At 43.9% G+C, this 24,310-nt stretch overlaps 1 protein-coding gene across 12 annotated transcripts in view; it reads right to left on the bottom strand.

The window, feature by feature from the left end:
- LOC139573878 (MAP7 domain-containing protein 1-like) overlaps positions 1–23,081 on the bottom strand; it is a 66,137-nt gene extending 43,056 nt beyond the window's left edge. For 8 of the 12 annotated variants that reach the window (XM_071397816.1, XM_071397821.1, XM_071397823.1 and 5 more), the window contains exon 1: positions 22,673–23,080. In XM_071397816.1, coding sequence (XP_071253917.1) covers positions 22,673–22,739 — 67 coding nt within the window. In that variant the 5' untranslated portion in view covers positions 22,740–23,080. Of the gene's footprint in view, positions 1–21,803; positions 21,948–22,672 lie in introns of those variants that run through there. The other 4 variants (XM_071397818.1, XM_071397817.1, XM_071397819.1 and 1 more) reach the window with 2 other exon arrangements.
- Positions 23,082–24,310: the final 1,229 nt, after the last annotated feature.

The following is a 24,310-nucleotide window of genomic DNA, read 5'->3' as shown; positions in this document are numbered from 1 at the left end:
TTGTAAGTAAGCATTTCACTGTAAAGTCTACACCTGTTATATTCGGCGCATGTGACAAATAACATTTGATTTGATTTGTATTACACAAACAACCTCACAGTAGCCCCGAGACTGCTGCCCGGGGACTGCCGTGCAGAAGAAATATCAGCCCACAGAGGGAAGCACGAGATTGAACTACACTCAACTTTCTAGAGCAGTGGTCACCAACTGGTCGATCGCGATCTCCAAAGAATTCCTAGTCGGTTGCCAAATATTTATGTAAAAAACCCAATGATAAGGCCTAGAGCTAGAGGACTAAAAGTCGTATCCAGAGATGAGACCTATATTTCAACGGATGGTTGTGAGATCTCGATAAAGTTCTGTTACCAAAACTAGAATCCGTTATGAACAGAGTGGACAAAGATTTGTGGACTTTACACTTTTCCAAGGTTTTTTAAAATTGCGTTGTTTAGAAGGAGTGCAAAGGCGAATTGAGTTATTGTACACGGGCACTTCATAGAGTAGGTGTTTCCTAACAGAAATATGCACACGCACGCTAGAACGTGCCAATAGGATCTCAGTAGATCGTGCTTGGCTCTGCCCACCTCTTTGCTTGTTCTGACCACTATGATTCACTTGTTCCCATTGGAAACGACATACTGTGGTCTATCTTTGGTTAGTTATAAAAATCTCAGTCGTATCTGTCCCATTATGGCGTCTGTGAGAGCATGGGCAGAGCCATTGAGGCCATCTCCATTTTGAAGTAGTCCATTTTCTTCTAATACTTCTATGAGTTGGCAAACAAACTGAAAGGGAGCTTACTGCCACCTTGAGTGAATTGTTTAAACAGTTATATAGTTGGCGATTTACTGTCACCTGCAGTTATGTTTGCTCATGACACGAGTATAATTAATTGGCTAATCCCTCCTGGTGAACTGGATGGAAGTATGTGATCATTCCTTAACTCATAGGAAATCCCACCAAGTTAACTATTTAGAAATGGTGAAACTCATCAATAGCGCTGCCCATGTTAAGAGAGGATGGATTTTAGTAAGGTAGGATTTCTTTCGTATATTGCTAAGGTCATTAATTGTACTGCACAAATAGAACAGGAATCTCAGAAGATTGATTTGGTGGTAGCAGCAGCAGAGAAGGGTTTGGGTGTCAGAGATTTTAGTGCAGAACTACAGGGGGTTTTGAGAGAAGGGGTCCCATCCTCCCAGGCCGACGGCCAGGTGTTGGATCTGTTAGGGCCAAAGTAGTGGGAAGGGGTGATGGGTTTGTTGGGGATAGTGGCAGGGTTACCATGTCTGAGATTTTCTCTGAAAATTGGGCTACTTTGAAAACGATCGCGGGTGAAAACGTTTTGGACGTGGAATGCAGGTTTTTGGACTACACTCATTTGCACTGAGGCCGCCATCAGGCAGTGAGGCAACCTGTTGCTGTCCTACTTTGAACTGGACTGTGTTTACAGCATGAGCGGTCGTGAGTAGATGAGCTTGTTTTGATCAAAGCGAAAGCTGCATTTAGCCACATGTGCACATTGTGTTCATATCCTTTGCTAGTTAGTGAGTTATTCGCCCAGTTATAGAGCATTTGCAGTCAGCAATAGGGGAGTGATTGCTTTCTACAAGAGCCCAAAACGTGTACATTTCTAGACATCTTTGAAAAGTGAGTCAGGTAAAGAGCTTTTTTGTCTTAAAGGGGCAGTATAGTATTTTAAGACAGGCTTGGATAAGCTAAGTAGCCATTAGGCAGGGGGCAGCATGATTTGTATGATTCTCTGTAATAATGGTATGGGAGTAATAATGCATTTTATTTTGTAATTTCTTTTTTGCATCAAACAACACAACAACAAATCTGAATGACAAGTGGATAAACAGGTTAATATCAAGCCCTGCAAGTTTTAAGGAAGTCTTAAGGAATGTAAGGCCAATATTGAACACCACACATTGGCTGCTGCTAAAAAGCTGAATAATAGAATGTTATGGGATGTTAAAATGTAAAATTTTTTATGGGAGGTATTTTCTCCATTGTTTTTGATGGTAGGCCACTTTGGAAGCCCTACATTATGATCGAATAGCCACAGTAGCCTACTTGGCCACTGTTAAAACTGTAACTTATTCAGCCTCAGTGTTCACAGTAAACGCATGCTGGAAATTGCACAGAATTTTCACAACGTTCAAGTTTTTGAGCTAAGCAGACCTGAAATTTGCTAAGTGCCTAAATTGTTTTGAGCGAATATTGCTCTGTAGCACCTTGCAGTCAGATGCCAACCAGTTGCCATACCAAGCGGTGATGCAGCCAGTCAAGATACTCTCAATGGTGCAGCTGTAGAACCTTTTGAGGATCTGAAGGCCCATGCCAAATCTTTTCAGGCTCCTGAGGGGGAAGTGGCGTTGTCATTCCTTCTTCACGACTGTGTAGGTGTGTGTGGACCATGATAAGTCCTTAGTGATGTGGACACCGAGGGACTAGACGCTCTCGACCCGCTCCACTACAGCCCCGTCGATGTGGATGGAGGTGTGCTCGACCCTCCGTTTCCTGTAGTCCACGATCAGCTCCTTTGTCTTGCTGACATTGAGGGAGAGGTTGTTGTCTTGGCACCACACTGCCAGGTCACTGACCTCCGCCCTATAGGCTGTCTCATCGGCGTTAGTGATCAGGCCAACCACCGTTGTGTCATCAGCAAACTTAGGTGTTGGTGTTGTGCGGAGGGAGGTGTTCAGACCCAGGGTCCTTAGCTTAGTGATGAGCTTGGGGGGCACATTGGTGTTGAACTCTGAGCTATATTCAAAGAATAGCATTCTCATATAGGTGTTCCTTTTGTCCAGGTGGGAGAGGGCAGTATGGAGTGCAATAGAGATTCCGTCATCTGTGGATCTGTTGGGGCGACATGCAAATTGGAGTGGGTCCATGGTGTCTGGGATGATGGTGTTGATGTGAGCCATGACCAGCATTTCAAAGCATTTCATGGCTACAGATGTGAGTGCTATGGGGCGATAGTAATTTAGACAGGTTACCATGGTGTTCTTGGAAACAGGGACTATTGTGGTCTGCTTGAAACATGTAGGTTTTACAGACTGGGTCAGGGCGAGGTTGAACATGTCAGTGAAAACAATTGCCAGTTGGTCAGCGCATGCCCTAAGTACGCATCCTGGTAATCCGTCTGGCCAAACTGCCTTGTGAATGTTAACCTTTTTAAAGGTTTTACTCACATCGGCTATGGAGAGTGAGATCACACAGTCGTCCAGAACAGCTGGTGTTCTCATGCATGGTTCAGTGTTGCTTGCCTCGATGCGAACATAGAAGGAATTTAGCTCATCTGGTAGGCTCACTTCACTGAGCATCTCACGGCTGGGTTTCCCTTTATAATCCGTGATAGTTTGCAAGCCCTGCCACATCCGATGGGCGTTAGAGCCAGTGTAGTAGGATTAGATCTTAGTCCCGTACTGACATTTTGACTGTTTGATGGCTCGTCGGAGGTCGGATTTCTTATAAGAGCCCGGAATAGCGTCCCGCTCCTTGAAAGCGGCAGCTGTAGCGCTTAGCTCAGTGCTGATGTTACCTGTAATACATGGCTTCTGATTGGGATATGTACGTACGGTCACTGATAGAGTTATGATCAGATTTGCCAAATGGAGGGCGAGGGAGAGCTTTGTATGCGTTTCTATGTGTCGAGTAAAGGGGAACTTGAGTTTTTTGACCTCTAGTTGCACAGGTGACATGCTGGTAAAAATGAGGTAAGACAGATTTCAGTTTACCTGCATTAAAATCACTGGCCACTAGGAGCGCCGCCTCTGGTATCAGAATACAGCGATATGGTCTGTTTAAAGAGGCTGAGGACGTCAGGGCTTTGCTGCACTGCATCTTCTCCAGGTCCAGAGGTAAACTGTAAATTCACTGCTCTAGCTCTTCTAAGTGGCTTTCCATATCATGGTCTGAATGGAAATACGGCTGCATATAGTAGGTGAGGAGGCCACTGAGATAAGTGCAAATGGCAACATTGCAACTGAAAATGTCAGTAATTAAATTTTCACACAACATTAGTGTTTTGTTTCTCAGAGGAGAAATCACTGCTTTTTTCGTAATCAATGTGCTGCTCCCAACTTGCTTCCTGGGGTCTGGTGAGTCATACCAAATAAATGTCTCAAATCAAAGCACTTTACATAAAAATGACTGATGTGAAATCTTTGATTAAAAATTAAACAAAAAGCCCCACGGCCTGATAAAAATGAAAATATAATTGTATTATCCCAAAAATTTGGCAGCCTGAAAATCAAAAAATACAAAATACATTTATGCATGCATGCTTCTATTTTCAAAGCCCAAAATAAATATGAAAGCTGTAAATGCCATCAAACCGGAAAAACATGTTATCATTGTGTCCTTGATAAGTTGATCCCATTAGAATGTAAGGTATGTCATATCTCAACACTGTTCACTCAGGCCTTAAGTAACTGCCTAAATGTGCTGTGCCAGTCTGGTTGCCTGATACCCTGGCAGTCGTGAAAATTGGGGACTGTGTGTGTTTGTGTGTGTGTGTACAACACCCCTTTCTGTTGGCTACCTGTTCTTCAAACTCCGACTCATGTGATTGTGAGATTGTGAGGCGGTGTCATCATACAGGCATTGAGGAACAAAGAGCGATGAGGTTGTCTCATCCACAATGCAAACATATGACTCAAACGCCAAAGTATGACTAAACATTACTCAATTACACCTGAGAAGGGATTTTGTCTTTGGAAGCAAACCATCAACTAAGGCAATGGGAATGTGAAACTCATATGGTCATTGTCACGCCAAACAATGACCATAGGATTTAGCAAGAAAACAGATATCGGACCAGGCTTGGATTCCCACTATCCACAGAAAAGCACATGGGTAAAACCCATGTAGATCCTGGTCCAAGGACATCAACCAATTAGATCAGATAAACACAGTGAGTCACTCAACTGCACCCAAACATAAAATCCTGGGTATTAGCATTGGCACTGGCATGGCCCAGGACATGATGGAAATATAGAACAGGGAGGGAATGAAATATTCATAGAGCAAAGTATTGCTCTCTCAAGCACATCTCTCTTCCCGTCTCCTGCCAAACCAGGCAAAAAAGGACCGAGCACAGCAAGACAACCACTGGTAATAGTGGCTAGTGATATGTGGACTTGGAAGCCCAAGCATGAAAATAGACTTCAAACTGAACTTGCCAGAAAAAGATCACTGAGTAAACAGGGTGGGAACTCTCTCTTGGTTCTCTTGCAAAATGGAAATGAGACAAACAACAGTCTAGGAAATAGCATCGGGTCCCGAGCTGTGAAATCAGAGAGTGGAAAGGGAAAAGGGCTGCTCCGACAAAGAGTAAAGAGGAACTCGGGAGGCCGAAAGAGAATAGGTCTGCATCTCATTTGAGCGGGACAGGGAACTAATTAATTACCTCACCGTCACCCCCCTCGCTCCTCTCTCGGCCCTCACACTCTCACCCCGGATGGGGTGATGTAAGGGGCTATGGTGGGGCCTCAGACACACTGGAAGCGCAGTGTAAACAACAACCACCAATTCTGCGCCAAAAGGCTCTCACTGTGTGTATTTGTGTGTGTGTGTGTGTGTGTGTGTGTGTGTGTGTGTGTGTGTGTGTGTGTGTGTGTGTGTGTGTGTGTGTGTGTGTGCGTGCGTGCGTGCGTGCGTGCGTGCGTGCGTGCGTGCGTGCGTGCGTGCGTGCGTGCGTGCGTGCGTGCGTGCGTGCGTGCATGCGTGTGTTTGCGCGTACTCATGCCGGGGTTTAAGAGTTCCAACTATCGGGCTTGCCAGCCTGCGAAATGAGTGTATTTGTACTTTGTTTTCAAGTTCCTAGAGTTCAAGCGACGACGGGTGTGAGAGAGAAATAGATAAAACAGATAAATCACTAATTCACGTGTACACAGTTTCACTCCGCATTAGCACAATCAACACAACATTGCAGGTTACCTTTTAACTCCACAAAATATAATTGCTTGCTTGTGAGCATTATTACACATACAACAAATGAGAGAAGAGATGTGTGCAGGGTTTACAATGTAACTAAACTGAGGTTGAAACATTATTGGGCATCCAACATCTAGAAATGGAAATTTATGACCTAGTTAAGCAACATAATTCTGATTTGGGGCCGAAAACAACTTTTAAAGGCGGTGTCACGTGTGCTCCCTCTCCGGCCTCTAGGTCAGTAGTCTGCTCGTTATGGCGCACACCTGTCACCATGGTTACGCGCATCTGCGCGTCATTAGACTCACCTGGACTCCATCACTTCCTGGATTATCTGCCACACTATTATATGTCACTCCCTTTGGTTCCGTCCCCAGGCGTCATTGTTTCTGTTTCATGTCTGTGCGTTGTTCGTGTTTGGTATTATGTTACGTTTACTTATGAAAACACTCACTCCCTGATCTTGCTTCCCGACTCTCAGCGCACATCTTTACAGGCGGTCTCTCATAGCATATAAATGCGCCTGTTAATAGTCATGTCTCTGTTAGGGTCTCTGCCACGGCTTTTCTACTGTCACCTGGCCTGGATGTGGAACAATGCCTGGCATTTTGCTAGCCGCTTTCCTCCCAAGCGCTGTCATCCTTTTCAAAGCCATCGTGGTGATGAAATGCCCAGCGGACGCACACGCACACACAAACAAACACACACCAGTATTTCATTGGTTGAGACGCCCAGCAGTAATAGGGAGTGATAGGACCTTCACACACAAGCCACCCTCAACTGGATATCTGGGCCATGCAGCTTGGCTGCCATCCATTCATAACTGAGCACTCTATCCGGCATACCGACCAGTCAGCCGTGGCAACCTGCTCCACCTCCCCTTGGGGGTTGGGAGCAGCAGCCCAGTCTAATCCTCCACTGGTCTATGCGAGGTGGCCTCATGGCACTAAATACACCCCTGTCACAACGTGTTTACACGGCGGCAGGACGGGGCATTAGCTAGGAGGAGTAACTGTTTAGTAGCTGTAAATGGTGTGGATTTAAGTTTCGATGTGTACAAACCCTCTACAAACAAACTCAACTGATTGTGCCAAAGTCCCCTTAATTGAACTATCAATATTTAATGGAGCATTTGTAAAACAGTCCTCAAGATGTATCTGACTAGCAGGGATTTCATTGACAACTTCACTGTTCTAGGAAGTGAGTAGTGACTGGCTGGGTAATGGACACATCCAAAAACAATACGAAAAATAAATGAAAATGGAAAGAAAAGGAAAAACCAGTAACAAAGTGCAATGCAATCGTGAAATTACCGTAACATCACATTCCAAGACCAACACAGCCCTAGAAGAGTAGATAGAGGGGGTTTACATCCGATAATCAGATACAGTTTAAACAGTCATGCTTACAATGGAGAGACTTCAATCGCATGACCTTGTTTTTGGCCAGATGCCCATTACAAAACACAGCTGTGTCTGGATGGCTGGTCAGTCATGACAAAACCACATTGAACATCTCTGCTATCTGCTATTCCTCTTCTCTCTGTACATCACCGACGAGTGACACAGCCAAAATTCCTATACTCTCCCAGAGGGTTAGGTTTCTAACTCAGCAGTGATTTGGCGCCAGCAGACAGAGAGATGAACAAAAGAGCTGGTTTCAAAAGAGCTGGTGGAAAACCGAACTACAACGCCAAATTCCACAAGCTCGCATAAACTGTAGCTAGATCATACATTGATGAAAACCAGGCACCACTAGTGGTGTAATTTTGTGTCATTATGACTTTGTTGACAGTTTCTGGAGATAGGGATGTCTGGGACTGTGTGTGTTCCCGCGTGAGGTACTGTAGGTGGGAGGATGACGGAGGTTGTTTTGTCAAACATAGTCATTTTCAGGGCCATTACTTCAGGCAAACAACATCAGGTTCCAGCAGTAATCATGTGAACAGTCTCAACACCAAACATACAATTAAGGAGAGTCCCAAAGTCCTTGTTTGTTACTGTATAGTGTTTGGGTTTTTAAGGTCCCACCCAACCGTTCAGAGATTCTCTGCATAATGACAAGAGCTCTAATTATAGCTTCTACAAGAACACAACAGACCATAAGAGTCATCTCTCAAGGCCTAGACTCTTAGAAAAAAGGGTTCCAAAAGGGTTATTTAGCTGTCCCAATAGGAGAACCCTTTTTGGTTCCAGGTAGAAACCACCTCAAAAGGGTTCTAACTGGAGCCAAAAGGGTTCTACTTGGAACCAAAAAAGTTTCTTCAAAATGTACTGCAAAAAATGTGAGGTTTAGTGCCAAAAGGAGTAGGGATGCACGATATATCGGTGAACATATCAGAATATGGCCTACCTGGTTAAATAAAAAAATTATAATCGGGAAAAAATAGCTAAAAATGCCAACATCGGTATCGGCCGATGACTAGTTTAACGCCCGATGTGCAAAACCGAAGTCAAAGCTGACGTGCATACCTATATAACGAAGGTACATGACGTAATGACGCCACGTTGCGATATACGTGCAACACAGCATTCCGAGGAGTCGAGGAGTCAACAAGTCCAGCAGTCATTTGAAAGAGTAAGGACATTTCAGCGAGACAACTCAAAGGGAAAATCCATTAAAGCCAAGATAATGGAATTCATTGCCCTTGACAATCAACCGTTCTCTGTCGTGGGTGATGTTGGCTTTCGCCGACTGGTTCGAGCACCGGTTAACACTACCAAGTGCGCTATTTTTCCAATGTTTCCCTTCCGGAGTTACACAGTAATAGCTTCACTGCTATTAGCTTCACGACATACATACTATGGAACGCCGTTTGGGTCTTTGCGTGTCAAAAAAGATTCAGTAGCACTGTCAAAGCTGCACAAAAAAGTCAGCAAACAAGCAAACACCGGCCACGAACGATGTGTTTACAATACCGCGTTGGTAATAAAGCATCATTTGTTCGACCACAACTTCTGGGGTAGCTAGCTTTAGCTTTGTACCTAGCTAGAACCAATACAACAAGCCTGAAAACAATGACCAGTAAAAACTGCAGTAACTTTCATTATTCTTAGCAATGATTTAGGATTCCTTGTGAGTAAGTATTAGCTAGGTTGCCACTTGTTGTTCGCCTATTGAAATTGAACTTCAGTTCATGAAAATAAATAGCTAGCCAGCTACTTAACCCTGTTGCCCAAAGCTAACGTTATAAGCAGCCAGCTAGCTTCATCTGGCTAGTGAGGCTTGACCGGACTGGGTTATGTGTAGCCACAATAAGGCACAAAAGTGGAATTTGTGGTTTGCCTTCAAAATAAAAGTATGTCATTGACATTGATGCAAATGAATACAAATAGTAGAATTATGCCATACTTTTATTTTGAAGGCTAACCACAAAGTCCACTATTGTGGCTAGCTTCACATAGCTGGTTCATCACAACAAATCAAATCAAAGTTTATTTGTCACGTGCACCGAATACAATACTTACAGGCTCTAACCAATGGTGCGAGAAAAAAAAAGTATGTGTGTGTGTGTAGGTAAGTAAAACAACAGTAAAAAGACATTTGAAAAAAGAGTAGCAAGGCTATATACAGACACCTGTTAGTCAGGCTTATTGAGGTTGTATGTACATGTAGGTATGGTTAAAGTGACTATGCATATATGATGAACAGAGAGTAGCAGAAGTGTAAAAAGATGGGTTGGCGGGTGGTGGGACACAATGCAGATAGCCCAGTTAGCCAATGTGCGGGAGCCCTGGTTGGTCGGGCCAGTTTCGGTAGCATGTACATGAATGTATAGTTAAAGTGACTATGCATATAAGATAAACAAAGAGTAGCAGCAGCGTAAAAGAGGGGTTGGGGGGGGCTCACAATGCAAATAGTCCGGGTAACCATTTGGTTACCTGTTCAGGAGTCTTATGGCTTGGGGGTAAAAACCGGTACCGCTTGCCATGCGGTAGTAGAGAGAACAGTCTATGACTGAGGTGGCTGAGGTGCTTGACAGGCAGCTTTGCCCCAGTGATGTACTGGGCCGTACGATCTACCCTCTGAAGTGCCTTGCGGTCGGAGGCCGAGCAATTGCCGTACCAGGCAGTGATGCAACCAGTCAGGATGCTCTCGATGTTGCAGCTGTGGAACCTTTTGAGGATCTCAGGACCCATGCCAAATCTTTTTAGTTTCCATAGGGGGAATAGGCTTTGTCGTGCCCTCTTCACGACTGTCTTGGTGTGTTTGGACCAATCTAGTTTGTTGTTGATGTGGACACCAAGGAATTTGAAGCTCTCAACCTGCTCCACTACAGCCCCGTCAATTAGAATGGGGACGTGCTCGGTGCTCCTTTTCCTGTAGTCCACAATCATCTCCTTAGTCTTGGTTACATTGAGGGATAGGTTGTTATTCTGGCACCACCCGGCCAGGTCTCTGACCTCCTCCCTATAGGCTGTCTCGTCGTTGTCGGTGATCAGGCCTACCACTGTTGTGTCGTCAGCAAACTTAATGATGGTGTTGGAGTCGTGCCTGGTCATGCAGTCGTGGGTGAACAGGGAGTACAGGAGGGGACTGAGCACGCACCCCTGGGGAGCTCCAGTGTTGAGGATCAGTGTGGCAGATGTGTTGCTACCTACCCTCACCACCTGGGAGTGGCCTGTCAGGAAGTCCAGGATCCAGTTGCAGAGGGAGGTGTTTAGTCCCAGGTTCCTTAGCTTGGTGATGAGCTTTGAGGGTACTATGGTGTTGAACGCTGAGCTGTAGTCAATGAACAGCATTCACACATACTGTAGGTGTTCCTTTTGTCCAGGTGGGAAAGGGCAGTGTGGAGTGCAATAGAGATTGCATCATCTGTGGATCTGTTTGGGCGGTATGCAAATTGGAGTGGGTCTAGGGTTTCTGGGATAATGGTGTTGATGTGAGCCATTACCAGCCTTTCAAAGCACTTCATGGCTACGGACGTGAGTGCTACGGGTCTGTAGTTATTTAGGCAGGTTGCCTTTGTGTTCTTGGGCACAGGGACTATGGTGGTCTGCTTGAAGCATGTTGGTATTACAGACTCAATCAGGGACATGTTGAAAATGTCAGTGAAGACATCTGCCAGTTGGTCAGCACATGCCCGGAGCACACGCCCTGGTAATCCGTCTGGCCCCGCAGCCTTGTGTATGTTGACCTGTTTAAAGGTCTTACTCACGTCGGCTACGGAGAGCGTGATCACACAGTCGTCCGGAACAGCTGATGCTCTCATGCATGCCTCAGTGTTGCTTGCCTCGAAGCGAGCATAGAAGTGATTTTGTTCGTCTGGTAGGCTCGTGTCACTGGGCAGCTCGCGGCTGTGCTTCCCTTTGTAGTCTGTAATAGTTTGCAAGCCCTGCCACATCCGACGAGCGTCGGAGCCGGTGTAGTATGATTCAATCTTAGCCCTGTATTGACGCTTTGCCTGTTTGATGGTTCGTCGCAGGGCATAGCGGGATTTCTTGTAAGCTTGAAAGTGGCAGCTCTACCCTTTAGCTCAGTGCGAATGTTGCCTGTAATCCATGGCTTCTGGTTGGGGTATGTACGTACAATCACTGTGGGGACGACGTCCTCAATGCACTTATTGATAAAGCCAGTGACTGATGTGGAGTATTCCTCAATGTCATCGGAAGAATCCCGGAACATGTTCCAGTCTGTGATAGCAAAGCAGTCCTGTAGTTTAGCATCTGCTTCATCTGACCATTTTTTTATAGACCGAGTCACTGGTGCTTCCTGCTTTAATTTTTGCTTGTAAGCAGGAATCAGGAGGATAGAGTTGTGGTCGGATTAACCAAATGGAGGGCGAGGGAGAGCTTTGTACACGTCTCTGTGTGTGGAGTACAGGTGATCTAGAATTTTTTTCCCTCTGGTTGCACATTTAACATGTTGATAGAGATTTGGTAGAACTGATTTAAGTTTCCCTGCATTAAAGTCTCCGGCCACTAGGAGCGCCGCCTCTGGGGGAGTGGTTTCCTGTTTGCTTATTTCCTTATACATCTGACTGAGTGCGGTCTTAGTGCCAGCATCTGTCTGTGGTGGTAAATAAACAGCCACGAAAAGTATAGCTGAGAACTCTCTAGGCAAGTAGTGGCATGCAATCTATCACAATATACTCTACTTCAGGCGAGCAAAATCTAGAGTCTTCCTTAGATTTCGTGCACCGGCTGTTGTTTACAAATATGCACAGACCGCCCCCCCTCGTCTTACCGGAGTGTGCTGTTCTATCCTGCCGGTGCAGCGTGTATCCCGCTAGCTGAATATCCATGTCGTCATTCAGCCACGATTCCGTGAAGCATAGGATATTACAGTTTTTAATGTCCCGTTGGTAGGATATTCGTGACCGTACCTCGTCTAGTTTATTGTCCAATGATTGCACGTTGGCGAGTAATATTGACGGTAACGGCAGCTTTCCTAGTTGCCTTCTGCGGGTCCGGACGAGGCATCCGGCTCTTCGTCCTCTGCGTCGCTTCCTTTTGCGAATAATTGGGATGTCTGCCCTGTGGGGTGTTTGGAGAATATCGTGTGAGTCCTGTTTGCTGCTGTTGTTGTTGTTGTTGAAGAAATCTTTGTCTAATCCGAGATGAGTGATCGCTGTCCTGATATCCGGAAGCTCTTTTCTTCCGTAAGATACGGTTGCAGAAACATTATGTACCAAATAATTTACAAATATTGCGAAAAAAACAGATAACAGATGAGATCATTACACTGCCTGATACACCAGAGCGTTCTTTGCGCTTAACTCAGCGGTGAGTAAAAAAAAACACCATGGACTCAGTTATGGCTATCATAAACTTTATGCAGTCAACATCTAGCTTGCAACATTGCTTGTTGCTTAGTCTGCTGAGCACCATGATCTACTTTTACGCAATGATGCTCGGGGGCTAAGCAAGGGTAACAATGGTGTCAAGAGAGCAGCCCATGTGAACTTAAGGAGGAGATAAGTTTCTTTTCGCCGTGATTGCCGCCACAAGAACGCCAACACATATCTAGCGAAAATGCTTGATGAGGAGTTTGAATCAGATGTTGTTGTTTTTTGTGACATCTTCAAATCAATTGGATGCACTTCATTTGAGACTACAGGAGAGGGATAAAACAGTCATTGACATGATTGACTTGCATTTTTGTATTTTCTCCTTTGATTTGAGCCCTCCCCCCAAAAATGCTCAAATTCTCTACACTGCGCAACTACATTCAGTCATCATCAGTACAAATCACTCCTGTGATGTCTGAGTTTTTAGATAAACTGAAAGATAACTTTGCAACGAAATTTGAAGAGTTTAAGTCCCCACAGAGGTTGTACTGTTTGTTATAGAGACCAGTTCTCCACTGATGCGGAGGTAGAGAGACTTCTCCGCAAAAGCTAGTCAACTGAGATATGCCATGCATAAAATGTTTCTATATGTAACAAAAAAACATCTGGACAAAGAAAAGAACGAAATGATAAAGAAATAGAAAACAGAACAGAACATGATGCTGGTCAACTGAGATATGCCATTCATAAAATGTTTACTATGTGTCAACAAAAACAAAAGATGAAGCTATGTATGTAAAACGGACGGGAAAGTAGAAATTATTTAATGTGATGCAGGTCAACTGTGTTATAAGTACAAATGTGTTCCATTATTTAAACAATTTGATGCACTGAATAAGGCTAATCTTAAATCACTTAAAATGAACTTTTAGCATCATTTAATTTGAATAAAAGTGCTTTATAAGATTATAATTGTGTTAGTGCATAGTTTGTTATACCGGTTTTAGGAAGAGTAATCTCATGTAGAAAATATCTGTCCCCCTTGTAAAAAAAATTAACGTTTTCAAATCTGTCTCCTGTAAGAATATGGTTGAATAGCCCTGGTGTACAGCCTCCATCATCCACAACATGGGAGGCTAGTGAAACTCGTGACTATTTTAGGACAGTTTACTGCAATGACAAGCTTGGCAACTATCTTCCATGGAGCCAAGGTTCAGGACTATGAACCTGTGGATCAATAATACAACAGGACACTTGGTGGACAGTCAGAGGTTGAGTTCAAAGTGCTTTATTAACCAATAAATGACTACCACAACATTTGGTTCAAGATATTTCTGACAAGATGGCCACCACCATCAAGTGATCTTTCTGATCGGTGCAGAGGGGAGAACACATTGAGGTGGCCTATAAAAACAGTACCAATTCCTTTAGCTGAACAGGGCCTGGCTCTAATGTTAGCTGATGGGTCTGGTGACTGGGACTTTAAGAAGACCAAGAGAGCATAGAGCAGCCTGTCTGGGCTATTTTGAGAGGAGTGGAAATGGCAGGATAGGAAGCAGCTATGGAGTTCAGAGCTAGTTTCCTACCATAGCCCTTCACATTCAGCAACGACCTAGTCCGGGAAGTGGAGTACAGCTGTTTGGTGATATAATTAGGGCACGGCACCACGCCATGGGCTCAGAGTTATTCTGAAGTTACAGAGGAGTGACAGAGACAAAGAAAGATAGAGAGAATGAGAGAGTGGGAAGAGAAAATAAAAAAGAGGAAGGTTTGTACATAGCTGATGTGTGCGTTTCAGGGGCCCTCGTGTTTTGAGAGTGAGGGGTCAGGCGGCTATTAGACAGCATGAGGCTCTGGTATTCGGTCACTTCCTCTCTGTGTCCTTTTGGTTTTAAATTCCTGTGTAGCACTCTGTCGAGACCCTACTACGGTGTTTGTCCAATGTTTTGGATGACAAATTCATGAATGGATGAGCTCTTCAGACGATCTACATTTACAAACCTGGGTGTATACAGCAATGACCATTACTTTATAGGGAACCACTCCGCCATAAATTAGCTGTTGGTATTAGATTATATGTTACATTTAACTCAGCCACTCAACTTATTTCAAAGCACTTCGTTGTCATCTGCTATTAGCCTTTAATCACTATACCTGGAGCTTTGGAGTTACAGGTCCACATAAAGGAATTATAGGTCTGGAACCATCTGAAACATCAATGGTCTCCTATTTCAGAAGGCTAATATTAAGTGGGGAAGACCAAAGAGATTGAAGAGGCTACCGCAACTGCCAAGCCCCGTTGAAAGCGTGACTAATAACATATTTAATGGAGCTGTGAATGAGCATGAATATGCATACAACTTAAGTGCTTAAGAGACCAAATTAACATCATAAGCATGGTAAAATCATAAGCAAAAACGATCACATTCATTTTAAAAGCAATGATCTTGCTCCTTAAGTAACATAAACAATGACTGGTTATAGTTCTGACAGCACATTTCCGAGCATAAAAGGTTGAAAGGTAACTAACTATTTCCCCCGTTTTCTGTCTAAACATTAATGTTTTTGTTTACCTTTGAGCGTGTCTGAGGCGGAATTCCACAAAGGTTCTTCAATAAAACCTATTATCAGCTAAATTTAACGACGGTTAGTCATTACCTTAAGTGAGGTCAAAAGTTCACAAAAATAAACAGAAACTGAGTCTGATTAATTCAGTCAAAACATTTCAATATCCACACACAGCCTGATAAAATAGTAAGAAACCTTAAGAGTTTGCACACTTTGAGTGCCGGTTTCCAGTGAGGTGGGCTGGAGGGCTGCCTCCACTCCCCTGTGAGAAGTCAGTGACTGAGGTAAGTGTGAGTGGTGTGATTTACACCAGCTGGGTGCTGTAGAGGGGACCCTAGCTGACATGATGCTATCTCTATGTGTGGGGATTCGGAAGGTTAGCCCTGGGGAAGATATCTTTTCACTGAGCTCTCCTTCATCTCTTTACCTCGTCTCCCCATCTCTTTGACTCGTCTTTACCTCTTCTTGACCCTCACTGAAACTCTTCCTCTGAGGGAGAAACACCCCGCTGAAAACATACACATAAGCACACACACATGCCCGCTAGCACGCACACACACAGACAGGGAGGCCCCTGCACCAGAAGAAAGAGAGAAATGCCACCCAAACATTGTCAACATTAGCCTCTCTAGCGACACAGACTTGCCTGTTGTTTAATTAAAGACCTGACTCCAAACACTACGAATCTGGCATGACTTCTGTCACTCTGTGGCCTCTCCCTCTCTTTTCTTCTTTCTCTCCGGTCCTCATTCAAAACCCACCTCGGCTGCGCAATACACTGAGCATGGACTTTTTGAACATGTGGGAGAGGAGGACTACTTCCTAACACTCTATCCTTCTGAATCATCCTCCCTCCTGCACCAACAACATACCAGCATTACTAGGGCCCAGAGCTTTCCCTGGTTAGGTTGAGTGGTCTGGAAAACTCCTGTTCCTATACTACAAACTTAGAAGGGTAACCCATTCCGTCAGCATTTGAGCAACGAGCCATACCTCTTAAATAGGATAGCAAAGAAAAGCCTTCTCCTTATTCTGCTGATTTTATTTCCAAATTCTATAGAGGATTTAGGATTTGCCTAATCCTTTTAACCATGCAAATGCTTTTTAATTCTTCCCAAAAAGTCAACCGGATTAATATGTTGGGAAACGAGGCATTTGATTGGCAACATAATCTTGGGTAGAAGAACCATACATATGGAATTAACTGGATTATACTGGATATAGAGCCTTCATCCTTCCGGTGGGTCTTCCTTCTGCACTGTAACCGCTAATAAATAAATTAGATTATAAAACAGAGGAGTGAAATTATGAATTAGAACAAGACTTTCTATTTGCTCGCCGTCTCTCCCGTCCTCCCTCAAATCAAGAGATAGAAAATGGGCCCCCTTTTGAAATCTCACTCTGCGAGCAAATTGAAATCTTCAGAGGATGAATTATTTCTGTGCTAGCCGGAAGCTCGTTGACACACACAGCAGTAACAACACGTCTTTTCTAGGCCAGCTTTGATGTCGATGAAGCGAAGGAACACTGCAATCACTAGGCTATAGTAGGATGTACAGCCTACATAGTCTCACCCACTCACTGACTCATTCAAAAATGTGGAGGGAAAGAGTATGGTCATGTCCATATGTCCAGTTGAAATAAAGTATTTTCTTTAGAAAGTTATGCAAAACAATTTGATTCAACAATGACATTGTTAGAAGCTCAAGATGATCAGTAAGATGATCACATTGCCACAAATATTACCCCATATATCAAATCTGACAGAAGACCAATCTTAGGCTACATCTCTATACGACAGCAATGTTTACATTTGTGATCACCCTTACAAAACAAATACTACAAAAAAATAACATTAAAAAAAAAATCATATTAAAATTTTGGTGGATTTCTTTCTCCCCCCAACACATTTATTTTTCACATTTTCACCACTTTAAGCTACATCTGGTCTCTGGTTCAGGGCTAACCAGAACCAACCCTGTTTAGCTTCAGAAGCAAACCAGTAGTGGGATGCTATGTTGCTGGAAGGAATGTTCCAAAACAGGGAAAGCAAAGGCCAGGGTAACATAACCAAAGATAAGTCAAATTGCAGGGAAGAGGGAGGCGTTTTATTTAGTTGCGCATCATTTTTCTTTTAACTAAAATGTAAAAAAATTGCATCCATTTACAATTCATTTGCTCTCGCATTTAAAAAGTATTTCCTTGCTATACTATACAGTGTTTGTTTACATTTACTTTGTTTACAAACATTGGAGTTTTCTTACATGTGAAACTGGAAATTGGATTTTCACTTTCTCATATGGAATTGCAAGTTCACATGTGAAAAGCAATCACGTGTAAAAATCGAACTTGCAGTTTCATATGTGAAAAACTTTCACATGAAAATATCACTTTCACATGTGGAATTGCAAGTTTGATATTTTATTTTTGTGAACATGCGAAAGTGAGGTTTTCATGTGAAAGTGAGGTTTTCACATGTGGACTTTTCTTACATGTGAACCTGAAATTTGCTAAATCCGCCAAATCTTAGACGGCATTTGTCTCCAGTCCACGAACCTCAATTTCCGTCTTTCTCACGTTCCTTCTGAAATAGCTGAGCCTGGAAAGAGTGTCAACTTTCCAATTTGGGGGGCTCCTGAGTGGCGCAGTGGTCTAAGACACTGCATCTCAGTGCAAGAGGCGTCCCTGCAGTACCTGGTTCAAATCCAGGCTGCATCACATCCGGTCATGATTGGGAATCGCATAGGGCGACACACAATTGGCCCGGGGTAGGCCGTCAGTGTAAATAAGAATTTGTTCTTAACTGACTTGCCTAGTTAAATAAATAAAAATGTGAGACTCCTAGCACTAATTCACTAATGCAGCTTTCTCTCCAGGACACTGGCTTCACATAGTCTCCTAATTATGTAAGAGCTGTGCCTGTGTAGCTAGCTGAGTGATCCTGTTCACTGCAGGGGTGGTGCTTGGCTGGTGGCTCCCTGACTGGGTTACACAATAGAAAAAGTCCTGTCAAATGCTACAATTTGTTTCCCTGTCAACTCTGCTAAGACTCTTTATCCTCCGGATACAAACGAGCGTGTTTGTATAAACTAGGGTTAGTAACAGTAGGCTACAACATGGAACTCAGTGAGCAAGCTATGAAGCTTTAGGCAGAAGACACTCGCTCAGCTAGGCTCAAATATCTCCATAACAATGCAAGGACAGTCACAGCAATATTTGCTGTTGATTAATGAGGCAGCTTACATGTATAGTGCCATTTGGAATAAACGCACAACAAACAGTATTGACCTTAAAGATCATTGATCTGTTGGTTAGATCTATTGACCATTACAGTGCATCAGCAAGTGCGTGACCCAATATTACCCAATATTACACACGTTGTCAAGATTTAAAGTAGGCCTAAACTGTGATACTATGGCCAACCCTCAATTCGTTTAAAGGCAGTTACCATTAGCTGTGCAGTTACACACTTGACATTTACAGTAAATATCAGAACATGCCAGTACGAAACACATCAATATTCACATGATCTGCCTCCAGAGTTCACATGTCAAGATGGCTTCTCTTCACTTTGCTCCTTACAGGTACCTGACAAGTTATTCAGAAGGCCTGAATTCTATATGATATATCCTGTACTGTCTGTGATGTCTACAGTAACCATTTCAGACAAGTGTTATTTTTATAGCCCTCTCTGATGGGTAGAGCATACTCTCTGTCTGTGTGTGTGTGTGTGTGTGTGTGTGTGTGTGTGTGTGTGTGTGTGTGTGTGTGTGTGTGTGTGTGTGTGTGTGTGTGTGTGTGTGTGTGTGTGTGTGTGTGTGTGTGTGTGTGTGTGTGTGTGTGTGTGTGTGTGTGTGTGTGTGTGTGTGCACGTGTTCGTGCGTACACGTGAGTGAGTACACGTGAGTGCGTTCGTGTGCGTTTGTGCGTGTGTGATGGTTAGAGTGCACTAGCAATGGTATAGCTAGCCTCGAGAGAGAAAGAAAGCTCTTGATTCCAGTCAGCCTGCCTCAGATTTTCAGGTTAACAACAGAGAACAGATTAGATCGAAAGACCAAATGGTTGCCGACTCCAAGGGCATGGAACGAGTGGCAGACTGGCGGTGCAGAAAGAAGGAGAGCTCAGAGGGGCGAGTGCCTGAATACAAATCTAGGCTGCGTCCCAAATATTCCCTGTATAGTACCCTACTTTTGACCAGAGCCCTATAGTGCACTACATAGGAAATGGGGTGCCATTTGGGACACAGCCCTAAAGAAAATAAGGATTAGAAGATGTTCTTCAAAAGTCCTGACGGAGGCAGAATTCCACAATGCCTGGGGCGGACTAAAGAGACTACTACAGCAGCTCCACTGCAAGGGCCTCTGATTCACAGTTCACACCGATGAGTGGATCCTATCAACGCTATTCTACGCTACTTGCTTGTTGAACGTAGTAGCGTTAGCAGTCATAAACAATGCACTCCAGAGGCACACTGTGCTAACACGAATGGGTAACTCCCTGATTCTTCTGAAGTGATGACACAGAAAAACATGTCTGGCTTTGGTTAGCAACAAAGCTGGTCTGTCCTCCAAGGTGTGAAAGAATGACTGCCCCAACAACCTATTCAAAATCCTTAGATATCGAACAATTCTCCAACCAGACCAATATAAACAACGATGGCATTAAAATATTGATTAAGTGTCCCACTGAAGAAAATCCCTTCTATAAAATGTTCTCACATGACAACAGAGTTCCGCTAAGGCTTGACAAATAGGTCACCCTTCATGCTTGAGGAATGCGACGGTGAAGATTGACTAAGATCATTAACAGGACCTGCCGGTCAGAGAGGGCTGCATGCATGAGCCGTCGCTTTGGTACATTTTTAGCCCATGTAACATGTTCCACGTGAATCCTTCCAGACAGCTTCAGAAACAGCTTCTGACCGTTGTCAAAGGGGGGCGGAGATCAGAGAAGAAGAACACGGCTACAGTGCACATAATGAAGATGGCGCGTTTCCTGGACACGGCCTTCAATGACACAGCCCGGTTCCAGATTGGTGTGTGCTGTAGCCAACTCCTATTGTCATTGTCATCCAATGACCGTATGAGTTGGCAAGACCACACAAACAGATCTGGGACCAGGCTATCAATGGCATAGCTGCTCGATAGACACAGCAGAGTCTGGTCAAGGTTCCCACGGTCGACAGGGTGGCGCTCCATTCTTATGAATCTCAGCCAGAACAAGTAACAACCCACCCATCCAGCAGCCCACAAGAAGTAGGAAGGAAGCTCTTGGTTGGACATTGTTGTCCATGGTGTGTGTGTGTGTCCTACTAGCAGAGCGGGGTAATGGGTCAATGCAATGGTTCTAGCTCTTAGACAACCTCAGTTCTAACCAGTGAACACCACCTCCCCTGCATTATGACACAACTACATCCTCTCATGAATTGCCTGAGAGTTCCATCTTCCTTCTGGGGAGGATTTGTTTTGAGGAGCTTAGTTATCCGCCCCCCAGCCGCCCCTATTCATTACTGGGAGTATTATTACTCACACAGAGGTAATTGGCCAACAGGCTATTGCACAAAATAGCCCTGTTGATTATCAGGTATGTCTGATTCAGAGAGAAAGTGCACTGTCTACTATTTCCCAATAAACCTATCTTCATGTATTCAAATAGAGCTGCTTATCTGGCTGTGTAAAGCGCAACATTTAAATAGCCACTGACACTCTCTTAACTGGATGACATCCATGGCTGTGCTCTGGTCGACGCCAGGTCAGCGGAGTCAATCACCACCTTCCGGAGACACCTGAAACCCCACCTCTTTAAGGAATACCTAGGATAGGATAAAGTAATCCTTCTAACCCCCCCCCCCCCTTAAAAGAGTTAGATGCACTATTGTAAAGTGGTTGTTCCACTGGATATCATAAGGTGAATGCACCAATTTGTAAGTCGCTCTGGATAAGAGCGTCTGCTAAATGACTTAAATGTAAATGTAATGGTCTTCAGTCAAAAAGTCCTCCACTCGCTCATAAGTATACTTCATAATAGTCCTTATGCATTATGATGACACATGAAAAGCCATCGAGGCGAGGAGGCATATCCTGAACAATGCGACAATCCATGCTACTCTGATCATCTCTCATCTGACAAATAGAGGGTTATGGTGTGTGTGTGTGTGTGTGTGTGTGTGTGTGTGTGTGTGTGTGTGTGTGTGTGTGTGTGTGTGTGTGTGTGTGTGTGTGTGTGTGTGTGTACGGCACTTGTGCCTGAAGGGAATGCACAACTGCACTCATACTCCTGCCACATCCGTTTTGACTGGTCACTGTTAAACACTCTTATGCAAAAGCCCACTGACAGAATGACAGCATACTGCTTATGATATCTAGTGGATAACTTTGTCCGTGAACACTAGCTCTCCGGGACAACACAGTCACAGATTGTAATTGCACATATGAAATCATAGCACTTCAAGAGTAAATCAATCAATCTGGCCAGATGATGAAGATGGCACCTGCCTGCACTTTGGCTCTGCACTTCTGATTAAAGGGCATCTGATCTCAGTAGGCTAAATCACAGTACTCACCTGTGTATCTATTTACCGATCAGAAGGCACCTGGATTAAAGATATATGATCCATGAATCGCTGCATTAGAACTAGGCTAGTCAATATCAAATGGCACAGAACAGAAGCCGATCATTATCCCGGTTGATGAGTGCTCGTGTGATATGCCGGTTGAGGGGGAAACGGAACGGATGCCAGACCGGTGACCGCATAATGTAAACATGTGAGGGGGAGGGGACAGAGGTTACCTCATCAAACGCCGCTGTATTATTTATTATTAATTCCGTTTTGATCGAATGGGCAGTGTTTGGGTCAGGCTTTTAGAGACACTCGTCATACATTTGTTGAGAAACCTGTTGAGGAAAATCCAATGATTTAAACCAAGCATATTCCCATGTGCTGTTGTTGTTGTCATACGGATTGGATTAGAGAAGAATTCGCAGTGTGGCAGTAGACTAGGCTGTACTGTGAGGCTTTTTGGACGGAAGTCAATCCGGACAAGTCTATGCTATTATGGATTGTTTGTGACTGTGGTGAATGTATAGCTCTGCTTCCTTCCTTTTGACCTGGCTAATAATCAACATTTAGACAAATAATCGACATGTGTTATTACACATTTATAGCGTGGAAATAACCCTTATTAGACTACTCCACACATAGCCTAACAATGATACAGATAAGAAGAAATGAAGCTCGTTTGATCTCAAACAATTTCACATTCACAACAACCGTGCAAATTACCGGTATGATGATCATTCGATAAAAAGTTTGTCGGGAGATACGTGAGAATGGCCACCAGAAACTCCTCGAATGCATTGACAGATCGAACAACAAACGTTTCAACGCGCGTGACATTTTTACGAGTTTCAATAAAATAATAGGTAACTTACATGTTGCTTCAGGCAACACATTTCCCACCAAATCGGTGTCGAGGTCTTTGCTTTCCATTTTATTCATTCAATCATGCGCTTTTCGGCTCGTCCTCTCCCCGGCTCGTCCTCTCCCGACCGTATGTATACTCATTCCTCAGACAGAAGGGAAACTTGGTTGAGTCACTCTAGTTGTTCACCAGCGCGCGCAGTCTACCCCCATTTCCAAATGGAAAACGCTGGAAACGCACCGGGTAGGTAGCGCTCTTTCAAAAAATAAAACCGGTGCCACACACAGAGCAGCAATGTGTTTGGTTGGAAACTATTTTGGCTGCAATGCCATCAACGTTCACAAATTGCTTAGGATCGGAAAGATATTGAGGGAGAGGAGAATGGGGAAATAAGTTAAACCCACACAACAGCTGACGGTATGCTCATTGTACGCACAGTCAGATGCTGACCTCCGGATCGGACTGTTCCATAGCCAGTAGGGGTGTGAATATGTTATGGAGCACATTTATTTTCAATCTTTATACCGCATTATCTAATTCACAAAGAATAACATATATTTGTATTATTATGTTGTAATTACTTATATTTGAATATGTACATGTTTAAACGTGTTTAATCAAATACTTCACATATGATACAAATGTATACCCCTTTCATACCCCCAGCCATCCATCTATAAAATAATACAACCTCTGGTCCATTCCAGTGTAAAGTAATTCAATGCTTTTCATGTGTTGAATTCCTGACCTCTGCTTCAACGATGCTATCAAATCAAATGTATTTATATAGCCCTTCGTACACCAGCTGATATCTCAAAGTGCTGTACAGAAACCCAGCCTAAAACCCCAAACAGCAAGCAATGCAGGTGTAGAAGCACGGTGGCTAGGAAAAACTCCCTAGAAAGGCCAAAACCTAGGAAGAAACCTAGAGAGGAACCAGGCTATGAGGGGTGGCCAGTCCTCTTCTGGCTGTGCCGGGTGGAGATTATAACAGAACATGGCCAAGATGTTCAAATGTTCATAAATGACCAGCATGGTCAAACAATAATAATCACAGTAATTGTCGAGGGTGCAGCAAGTCAGCACCTCAGGAGTAAATGTCAGTTGGCTTTTCATACCCGATCATTAAGAGTATTTCTACCGCTCCTGCGGTCTCTAGAGAGTTGAAAACAGCAGGTCTGGGACAGGTAGCACATCCGGTGAACCCAAACAACATTGAAAACAAATGTTTTCAAAGGCATTTTTTTGGAGTCACATATGGTAGCCTAATTATTAGTGCATCCATCACCTGGTACACACACACTTCATACTCACACACGCACAGGTAACGCTGCTGTCCCATGTCATATAGAGAGACATTGAACCACTGGTCACTTCCCGTTTCACACTGAGTATTTATTAACTGTATTCGCGACATAGCTCATTCTTATATTTATACCACTGTACTTTGTATTCAGTTACATTGTTTATGCACACCACATATATATTAATGTAATGGATTATTGACATAGCTCACTCTAATATAGCCCAGGAGGAGTATTTCTGTCTGTAATAAACTAATTCCAATTGGCTGCGTCTGGCTCCCCAGCGGCTGGGATTGTCTCCCAAGTGGCTGCGCCCCTGCCCAGTCATGTGAAATCCATAGATT

Source organism: Salvelinus alpinus, chromosome 4 (assembly GCF_045679555.1).
Source record: "Salvelinus alpinus chromosome 4, SLU_Salpinus.1, whole genome shotgun sequence".
In the NCBI taxonomy this organism is placed as follows: domain Eukaryota; kingdom Metazoa; phylum Chordata; class Actinopteri; order Salmoniformes; family Salmonidae; genus Salvelinus; species Salvelinus alpinus.
The sequence above is the reverse complement of the archived record's forward strand: the minus strand, read 5'-3'. Positions and strand labels throughout refer to the sequence as shown.